Source organism: Helobdella robusta (genome assembly GCF_000326865.2).
Source record: "Helobdella robusta unplaced genomic scaffold HELROscaffold_1, whole genome shotgun sequence".
Classification (NCBI taxonomy): domain Eukaryota; kingdom Metazoa; phylum Annelida; class Clitellata; order Rhynchobdellida; family Glossiphoniidae; genus Helobdella; species Helobdella robusta.
The window spans coordinates 2,829,074-2,840,470 of record NW_008703570.1 but is presented as its reverse complement, the minus strand read 5'-3'; the positions used below and the strand labels follow the sequence as shown (position 1 = coordinate 2,840,470).

Genomic DNA, 11,397 nt, shown 5'->3' with positions numbered 1-11,397 from the left:
AATGCTATTTAATAATTTGAACTCTGAAGGTAATTCCAAAGTGAAACCCCGAAGGAGAAAATAGATAATTTATAAATTACTAATCTAGGGTAAGGTTGAACATAATCATTCATTTGTCTTAAAACACGTAACTTTTTATCAGGAGCTTTAAAATGAATGGATAAATTAGGATGCAATAAATTTTTATATAATTTAAACATTAATTTTTACAGACCAAAATTATATATTTGTTTAATTGTTAATAGATTAGCTTCTTGGTAAAAACTTGAGACTTGGTCATACTTTTTCAAGAAAAAAAGACATCTAACAAAACTATTATAGGCCAATCTCAAAGAATTAAGATGGGTCGTGCAACTATTACCCCATAACATTACGCCATATGTTAAATACGGATAAATTAAACTGTAATATAATTTTTTAGTGACATCAAAACTAAGCTTGAATCTCAATTTACGAATGATACCGGTAATTTTAGAAATTTTACTTGATATGTGCATTATATGATTGAAACATGACAAATTGTCTGTAATTACAAAACCTAAAAATTTATTTGAATACACTCTTTCAATACTGTTATTATAAATTTTAATAGAAATCCCTAAATTATTAGTAACAATCTTAGAACCAAAAATCATATAGTTTGTTTTTTTATAATTTATATTTAAGTCGTTTGATTTAAACCAACTGCATATTTTTTTCATTTCAGTGTTAAATGTATTGACCACAGTATTAATGTCTTTCCCAGAACATAAAATAGTGGTATCATCAGCAAACAATATACTTTCAAGTGATTTACTGACAGTGGATAAATCATTTATAAAAATTAAAAATAACAAAGGCCCCGAAACCTTGCGGGACACCAAATTTAATCAAAACATTCGATGACCGATGATTACCCAAAGCTACATATTGTTTACGATTTGATAAATAACTTTCAAACCATCTGTGTTGTACTCCACGAATACCAAGAGAATATATTTTCCTTAGCAATAAGCATGATTGATAGAATCAAACGCTTTAGATAGATCTAAAAATAACCCAATAGTTATCGACTTATCTTCCATTTTACGGAGAATTTTCTCAGTAGATCTACCTTTTCTAAATCCAAATTGAGAATCGTTGAAAAATTTGATATGTTTCAAATAATTATTTAAACGATTTGACATGATTTTTTCTAAGATTTTTGACAAATAGGGTAGAATTGAAATTGGTCGATAATTGGACAGCAGATTAGTGGGACCATTTTTATGCAAGGGAATAACTTTAGCAATCTTAAAAAGATCAGGAAACATACCGGTGGCAAATGATTGATTAATAATATGACTAAGTGGATCAATAATGTTATATATTGTTTTTTTGATGATTTTTCGGATTATCTATTATCAAACCATCTACATTTATTTCACTGATAAGATTATTAGGTCGGGATCTAATTAATTTATTAATATATTGCCAAATTACTTTTGTATTGTTTTTATTTTTTTTCAAATATATCGTTATAGTAATTTTTTTCAGAAATAATAACTAATTTATTTAATTTATTACGATATTTTTTATAAATTTTAAAATTAAGTTCAGAAGGATTTTTAATATACAATTTATATAATTTAGATTTCACTTTGAATGATTTAAGGATACCCTTTGTTAGCCACGGATTTTTGATTTTACAAGATTTCATTTTGCGGATGGGACATGTTTTGTTAATGAAATCAGTAAAAAATTAATAAATGATGAAGTATATTTGTTTAAACCGGTAAAATGATTTAAACAACTTCAGTCAAAATTAGATAAAACGGAGTTCAGACGAGCTAAACTTTTATTTGATACAACACGAGCAGAATAAGTATCCGAGTTATTTATGAAACTAATATTATTGCAAACAGTGAAAACAGGTAAGTGGTCAGAAATATCAACATATAGGATGCCTGAAGTTTGATTGACAATATTATTAGTGAAAATGTTATCTAACAACGTTGAAGTATTTTTAGTTATACGTGTAGGTGAATTAATTAACGGCACTAACGAAAATGACTGTAATAAATTGTGGAAAGAAAAACCAATTTTGTAGCAGTCATCTTTAGCCATATCAATGTTAAAATCACCTGATATATAAATTTTAGTTTTATGCCTATGTTTCAATTTTATAAACAATTATTCTAGTTGTTGAATAAAAAATTGTAATTAGTATTAGGTGGACCATAGATGGAACAAAACAATATGTCAGATCATTTACCTGCAATATTACCAATATCTATAGCTAACCAATCAAATACATCATTTACTGTACACAAATCTGTACGAATTTTATAAACAACATCCTTTCTTAAGCAACACCCTAACACCTACACCCCCACCACCCCTATGTCTTCTATTACTACATATAAAGTTAAAATCATCTAAACTAACCATGTTAGAAGTCTCATCATCCAACCAGGTTTCACTAATAGAGATTACCTTCAGATTATTAATGTTTCTAAGGAGACAATTTAAATCATTAAGTTTTGGTAATAAACTACGAGCATTGAAATTTAAAACAGAAAAATTGTTATTAACATTCAAACCAAAGTCAACAGGAATAGTATCAACAGTATAATACATAGACAAAGTAGTATCAAACATATTAATGAATCCATCAGGGTCAACAGCCGCCAATTCGCCTCAACTATCTACCTGCATCATATCCTACCGTCATTTAGATATTCAACACACTCGATTCAAGACTGTTCAAGAAAGTAGAAAATAACAACAACTACGCCATCCATTATCTACTACCACCAAATAAAACTACAACACACAACCTTCGTCAGCGCAAAACATAACTATCAAGTCGCCACCCAATCTACATATCAGGAAAAGTCTTTCATCACAAGATACCTCAAACATATTGTTATAATACTCGCTGTCGTAACCGATTTACAATGCGACGGGTTCAAATCTTCGATTGAATAAAATACTCCAAACAGTTATTAGTTATTAAACTTTATTTACAGAAGAAATCAACTATTCGTTTATTTCTAGCAAATTCAAATTAACACAACAATTAACTTTTAAATTGTTTAAAATCTATCGCTATGACAACGTCAACAAACAAATCAAATATCGCTTTAAATAATTTACCGAATCGCTATTCACGAAATCACAAAATCACGAATTTCACTAATCACGAATCTTCTTGCGACGTGCGCTTATATACTCTTCGCAAGCGTCGTTTCTAGATTCTTCTAGATGGTCCGATTCTAGCATACTCTAGAATACTCCAGTCACTAGAACATTCTAGAATACGCTAGAATCTAGTGCGTTCGGTAGCACGGTTATAACAATATTAACACTCAATAAAACTTTATCATTCACACAACTAGTTTTTATTTAATAAAACTTTTTCATTCACACAACTATTTTTCATTTATCGATCACCTCACTAATTCACTAAGTCATCATCTAGTCTATTAATTTGCGTTTTTATGCCATTACTTCACTTCATTGTCAATTTTTTTTCTTTTATTTTTTTTATTTATTTTATTTTATATTTAATGTTCAAAAATTTTTCTTTTTCCGTTTATTTATTTATTTACTTACATATTTATTTAATTTTGTGATTCTGTCAGATCCTGATTTACAAAGAAGAAAAAAAAGTCAGCCAAATATATTTCAGCCAAGTCAGCCAATTAGTCTCACCCTATAGATGCGCGCGTTTTTGAAAAATAAGCAAAAATAACGACGACGAAATAGCAATGTAAATTCACTTTCGTTGAAGTTGAGAGCGCGCGTGTTCTATTTTCGCTACTAAACTCCAATCAAAATACAAATAAAATTAAAATAAATAAAATTAATCGGCAGGACAGGATTTCTATCTCCTAATTTGTTGTATCAACTTCTATATTTTATTTAGTTAGTCATTGAAACACGACATATTAACGAGAGGAGCATTTTATGATTATCATTTATATTTTATATGGTTAGATTTTCATTTACCCATTTGGGTGACAATTTTTTGCATTTTAATTTTTAAAGATTAAACTTTATGAAAAGTAAATGCTCTTTTAAATTAATAGGTAGTTGCATGAAAAAAATGCATTAAAAAAATTTTTCAACTTTATTTTCATAATCTGCAACTTATTAGCAACCTAACGAGCCCAAATTTATTTATATATACAAATTTTTATGTTGATAATAGACCATAATTTGTACAATATTCTATAAATTCTACCAAATGTTTGGCGTTAATATGTTTCTAGTTCGTTTTTTTCGATTTTTCTCACTAAAGTTAAAATTCAAAATAATTTTTAATAAACTAAACGTTCACCAAAAAACTTTAGTGAGAAAAATCGAAAAAACGAACTACAAACATATTAACGCCAAACATTCGGTAGAATTTATAGAATATTGTACAAATTTTTATATATACACCAAAAACTGACGTAGTTATAGCAACTTGAAGAATGTATAAAAATTTGTTTACCACAGCATGCATTTGTCTAATATTTTTTTGAATATTTATACAAATTGGCTGAAACATCTGATAACTTATTTTTATTAAGTAAAAACGTATTTAACAGTGAAAGTGAAGTCATATATGAAATGAATTAATTAAATGTAGTTAAAGTGAAAAAAACTACAAATTAAGTGAAGTCATATATGAAATGAATTAAATAAATGTAGTTAAAGTGAAAAAAAACTACAAATTAAAGACTTAAATGTTATGAAACACAATTAATTCTTGATAATAAGAATTAAAATAAAATCAATATAATGTGCAGTTAATTTTTTTATAACAAAATTTGTCAAATTTTTTGTCCGGATATCTACATTGCTTCAATAAATTTGTGAACATGAAACGAATCTCTTTGCTCTTGATTCATATTCTGATAATTCAACAATTATTCAAATTGTGCAATTTCATTTTTTTAACTTTATAACATAAATGATTTTCTTATTCATCCTTAAAATAAATAGCAGTGTTAAATAAAAATGCAATTTTTAATAGAATTTAATGAATAGTTAACTAATGAATTTAATTAAATCAGGTTACATCATCAAGTATCATGAACCATTCACTTTCAAATTATCTAATTATTTGACAAAAATATAAACAAAATGAAATAAAAACGTTTTTGATAGAAATTACGATCATCATTGATTACCATTAATTTTCTAATAAATAAATAAATAAATAAATAAATTAATAAATTAATTAATTTTAACATTCCCATCAATGTTAACTTTGACGCTCCACCTATCTAAGGTCCGATTCCAGACATCACTGTAGAGGAGCTTACAGAAGCTCTGAAAGCTATGAAGGATGGAAAGGCAGCAAGGCCCTCTGAACTCACAAATGACATTATCAAAGCATCTGGTACTGCAGGTATCCAAATGTTACTACAACTTTGCCGTGAAATCTGGAGAAATTGCTCAATGCCGCCTGAATGGAACTATAGCATGACAGTCCCGCTATACAAAGACAAAAGTGATCCATTGGAACTGTTCATCATATCGGGGTATACGTCTGTTAGAACACTTCCTGAAAATTGTCGAGAAAATCATTGAGAGAAGATTAACGTCGTGCATCACAATCGGAAATTATCAATTTGGTTTTCTAGCGGGGAAATCAACAATTGATGCAATTCACATCCTTCGGCAACTGCAAGAAAAGTACCTCGCAAAGCATCAACAACTATCACACATTTTTTTAGACTTTGAAAAAGCATTTGATCGAGTTCCCCGTGAAGCAATCACGTCGACAACTCATTCCAGAATATCTTGTTCGACTTGTGATGGAAATGTATACGAATACTAAGACTCTTGTCAGCACAACGGTTGGAAACACAGATGCATTTGACATCGGCGTTGGAGTTCACCAAGGCTCGATTCTCAGTCCACTGTTATTTATAACTGTGATGGAAGAAATCACAAAACCGATATGCACTGGTGACATTTGGAATCTAGTATATGCTGATGACATCGCTTTAACAGCCACGTCTGAGCAGAATGCAGCACAGATGTTTGAAGATTGGAACACCAGACTCGCCGATCATGGATTCAAAGTCAACATCAGCAAAACCAAAGCAATAAACATTGGTGAACCCATCCAATCCACAGCTACTGGACGATGGCCCTGTTCAGTTTGTAAAGCTGGTGTAGGTAACAATTCAATCAAGTGTCAGCAGTGTAACCAGTGGTGTCACAAACGTTGTTCAAAAATAATTGGTACTTTATGTAAAGTGTCCATTTTTGTTTGTCCTGCTTGCATCAATCCACAACAACAAATTTGAAATAGCACTGTTTTTGAAGCCATTAAGGTAGAGAAAGTCACATCGTTTCAATATCTTGGGGATGTTCTAGATTGTACTGGAACAGCTGAAGCAGCCGTTCGAGCACGCATACGTGCAGCCTGGAATAAATGGCATCTCTTTGCCTCTATATTGATGCGGCTTGACATCCCACTACCACTACGATCAAGACTTTATAAATCTGTGATACGTCCGGTGTTGTTATATGGTGCAGAAACATGGCCAATGACAACCAAACTGGAACAACAACTTTACCGAACCGATATGAGAATGCAACGAGAGATGCAACGAATTAGTCTGAAGGACCACATCAAATCTACCGAAATCCTGCGTCGTGCTGGTTTAGATGATATAAAGGACGAATGCCGGCAACATCGTCTGAGGTGGTTTGGTCATCTCAAACGAAGTGGAACTTCTCTTGCAGATGTTGAAGTACCTGGCACACGTCCCAAAGGCCGTCCAAAGACGTCCTGGTCGCAAACAATCGAGCAAGACATGAAAGCTCTAAATTTAAATGAAATGGATACAAATGATCGCCTAATTTGGCGCAAAAAATTGATGGCAAAAAAACAACGTCCTACCTCGGGGAACTGGGTCTCTGGACGCAAAACGAAGATTGATTGATTGATTTGATAGAAGTTACGAAGCTCTACTGTAACATACTAAATTAATAGTAATAATAGATCATTAATTAAAACTTGTGGGGATAATAGGTGCTCTATGAATAAAATAATTTGTCATACCAATCATTCTTTCAGCATGCTGAAGAAGAGTCCAGTATTATTTGAGAACTAGGATTTGAAAGAGCTCCGGTAAGATAACTGCTCATCCGCCTTTCAACAACATGTAATGCCACCTGTTGCATTAAAAAATTAGGTTATTGGGATATATTTTATATTGTGCAGTGTGTGCTGATCACAAGGCTACTTGAACAAGGGAAGAGAAAATGGAAAATAGAAGCTTGTTAACATTTCGAAATGATCAGTGACTGAAAAACTTCATCTTCTTTCAAGCTTCCTCCAAATACATCATATTTAAATGATAAAATGTTTTGACAAATAAAACATATATCATGTGTATCATTTAGTTTTACCAATCAAGGTTTGAACTTTTCTGGGCATTTCCATATATGGCAAACCCGGTCATAAATTTTCCGAGTAAGCCTAGAGCTTGAAGCTGCGTCATTACTTCAGTTTTACTTATGTTTTCACGTAATGATTTGGTCAAATCATTCTTGGTGTTACTAAATATAAAAAGTATTCAATATGCTATTGTCTAAAGTTTATTCATGCACATTCAAAATTACAAGTAAACAAGTTACCCTTTCAGGAATAAACGAAGCAAATGTCCATATCTTACAGCAACACCACCCATATGAAATATAACATGAAACCTGTTGCCTATATACCTCAAAAACGTAGTTGTTGCAACATTGTTTGCTCTTTAAAATGCTCTAAATACACAAGGACCCCCTTTTGACTGTATCTGTAATAATTTTTTTTATTTTCAAAGAAATTAAACTTAGTAAATAAAATGATTCTAAAAAATTACCGAAGTTTAGAGAAATCATGCAAGAATGATACAGCTGAGCCAAAAATCCTTGAGTTTCATGTCAAACCCAGTTTTGCATGATTTGCATAGTCAACGAACGTTGCACCTGGTAACCTTGCTAGTGAAACTGTATAAGAAACTTGCATGGGAGAGAGGCAGAAGTGAATCTCCTCTATATGTTTTCCAGCAGCAGTGGTGGCGTCATGTGCCAAAGTAGCAGAGGTACAATTAAACAGTACTTCACCAACCTGTAACTCAGCGAGAACACCAAGCTCATAAGCCATTCGTGCTATATTGGAAACCAAAAACTCTAGATCCTACCTTTAGGGACTATGCGTTGTACCGTAAAGATCGTACATACGCACGAGGTGGTGGGTTAATCATGCTTATCCATCACAGCATATCGTTAACATCTACATCCATCCACAATCAGTCTGTTCCTCCGGTTTCACAGCTTCAATATCAACATTTCTAGATATACCAAACGTGGTTGTGTTGGGTGATATGAATGCACATGATACGCTTTGGTACTCAGGTCTGGAAGATTTACGAGGAGAAGCCCTGGCCTGGGAAATTGAAAACTCAGAGTGTGGAACACTCAACACGGATAACCCAACCCGTTTGCCTACAATCGGTCAACCTTCATCACCAGATATCTCCGTCACATCAAACACTCTGATCATCAGAATGAATAGGTCTACAGTGACAGCTCTCTCATCAGATCACCTCCCGATCCACATCACATCAACATTTTTACCAACTAAAACCCCAAAAATAAATAAAATAATAAACTTTGCAAATGCTAACTGGGTTGGTTTCACCAATGAAACCGAAGCCGTGTTTTCCAAAACAGCCTTCCCGTCCGACCTATCAGCAGCTGAGAAGTTGTTTCGTCATATTCTATAGACCGCAAGCAAACACAACATTCCCTCAGGAAGACGAATAACATTATCACCAGGTCTTCCGAGTGAAATCTTGGGGCTCATGAAGCAACGAGACGTTTACAGATCTTCAAACCCGTCATCAAGGGACATTGCCATTCTATCAACAGATATACAAAACAAAATCAACAATTTAAAACAATCTCGCTGGAAGGATTTCCCTGGGCACATTCAATAAAAATATTAACACCCATCGCCTTTGGAGTACCATAAAAACTCTAAGTGGCAAACCATCTCAATATCCCAACAACGCCATCATTTTCAACAACAGGTCAACATCAAACAACCTGCAAATGGCGAACCTATTCAACAGTTTACTACAACATATCGACACACTTCAAACAAATTAAATAGAATCACCACCAGAACCATCAAGAAGTTAACCCTTGATGATTATCCTACCATCACACACGATCAGGTTTTAAAGGCTATAAAAGACTCAAAACCGTCAAAAGCCTCCGGATCAGACAACCTGGCAATGCTTCACCTAAAACACTTAGGCCCTACAGGAATCTCTTTCCTAACCAAGCTGTTTAACGATTCTCTGTAAACCTGCAGAATCCCAGATATATACAAGAAGGCAAAAATAATTCCTCTCCTCAAACCCAGCAAACCAGATAGTGATGCAAAGTCCTACCGTCCTATATCATTATTATGTCCAGCAGTGAAGGTTTTTGAAAAATGCCTCCTGCCGCTCATAGCAGAACACTTAACACTAGCAAACCACCAACATGGTTTCCAAGCAAACCACTCTACAACATCAGCCCTTACCTTGATGGTTACCGATATCGCCAACGGCCTCAATCGAAAAAGACCAGCGCATCGAACCGTACTAACAGCGCTGGATCTAACAAAGGCCTTCGACACGGTCAATCATCAAAATTTGTTATCCGACCTTCTGTCATCATCGCTTCCACGGTCAATTGTCCGATGGTTGTCAAACTATCTGCACGGACGCACCGCCACAAGAGAGTTTCGACATCAGCACTCCAAGCAACATATAATCCGATCAGGAGTGCCCCAAGGTTCAGTACTGTTGCCAACTTTGTTCAACTACTACATCTCCAAAGCCCCAGAACCATCACAAGACATCAAAATTGTTTCATACGCAGATGACTTCACCATCTACACAACAGGTCCGGATGCAGATATTTTGACCCACCGGCTCAATTGTTACCTACCGAAACTATGTGACTGCCTCAACAGAAGAAACTTAGATATTTCTACATCTAAGTCTACAGTTACTCTATTCACATCACAATACCATTACCACCCACGAATCAAAATCAACAATTAATTTTTAACACTAGAACACAATCCAAAAATATTGGGCCTGACACTTGACACGATGCTGTCTTTCTCCCAACATCACAAATTTACAGCATCGAAGGCCTCCAAAAGAAATAATATTTTAAAGGCCCTCAGCGGAACCACCTACGGTCAGGATGAGGAAACTCTGCTGCAAACTTACAAAGCCATCGGTCGCAGCACAATCGAATATGCCTGCCCAGCTTGGTCTCCGCTGACATCTGACACTGGCTTCAACCGCCTCCAACGGTCCCAGAATGCTGCCCTTTGCCTGATCACAGGTTGTCATAAAATCATGTCAGAGAAGCATCTTCACTCAGAATGTCAGATGCTAACCGTGAGACATCACTCTGAACTACTCTCCTCACAATTTTTCCTGCAATGCCATAACCCGAGCCATCCGTGCCATTTTATCACTAAACAGCCTCCACCATATCGAAGCATGAAAAACACTCTCAGCTCTATGTGGACTGAGACAAATAATACAGTACTGCCCACAGAAACCGACAACGCATCTTTGAGAAGTGCATCATCAATCCTTCATAGCAATGCCGCCAAAGCCGCATCCGACTCATACATGGCTCCAGTGCTACTCAACGGATGGCCTTCTCCGACCCCAAAAATAGACAAAACAGAAGAAAATTTGCCCAGGACAATCAGACGGACCCTAGCCCAACTCCGCTCTGGCCATTGCATCTTTCTTGGCAGCTACAAGGCAAGAATTGACAGCGGACACAACAACATCTGTCCTTTCTTCCTTCAACAACCTGACGATGTCCCCCAGCTGTTCAGTTGCCCGAAGAACCACACTCATCTCATGTCAATAGATCTGAGGAGGAACCCAGTTGAGGTGGTGAATTGGCTCAGGCCTCGCCTGGAGCACCCACCGGACATCTAGGAAGGGCAACAACAACAACCATATACGAAAGTAGCAAAATAACCTTTTGCATATTAACTTTATAATATAAGAAAACTAAATTCAAATTAAAGGAAAATTTTTAATACATTTTTATCATGTACATTCTTTAATAATATTTATGTAGTGTAATATTATTAAAAAATGAATTTGTGTTAAACAGTCTATAAAAAGTTACTTCAAAACTGTGGGGAGGGGTAATGAATAATGACGAAATTCGTAGGTATATCCGATAAATGTTCAATCAATCAATCAATCAATCAATTAGCTTGTAAAGCGCTATTTCCGCGATGTTCAACAGCGCTCCTCAATGAATTTTGAAAACAGATGGGTTTTGAGATCCGCTCTGAACTTCGTAAGTGATGGATAAGTAGTCAGAGAAATAGGTAGAGAG

The 11,397-nt window shown here is 34.3% G+C and overlaps 1 protein-coding gene across 1 annotated transcript; it reads left to right on the top strand.

Moving 5' to 3' along the window:
* Positions 1-7,863: 7,863 nt before the first annotated feature.
* HELRODRAFT_158626 (hypothetical protein) lies at positions 7,864-10,985 on the top strand (the record flags this gene model as incomplete). Its single annotated transcript, XM_009010634.1, has 3 exons — positions 7,864-7,999; positions 8,272-8,457; positions 10,915-10,985. The coding sequence occupies 3 exons, from the start codon at positions 7,864-7,866 to the stop codon at positions 10,983-10,985; spliced, it is 393 nt and encodes a 130-aa protein (XP_009008882.1).
* Between the last annotated feature and the right edge of the window lie 412 nt (positions 10,986-11,397).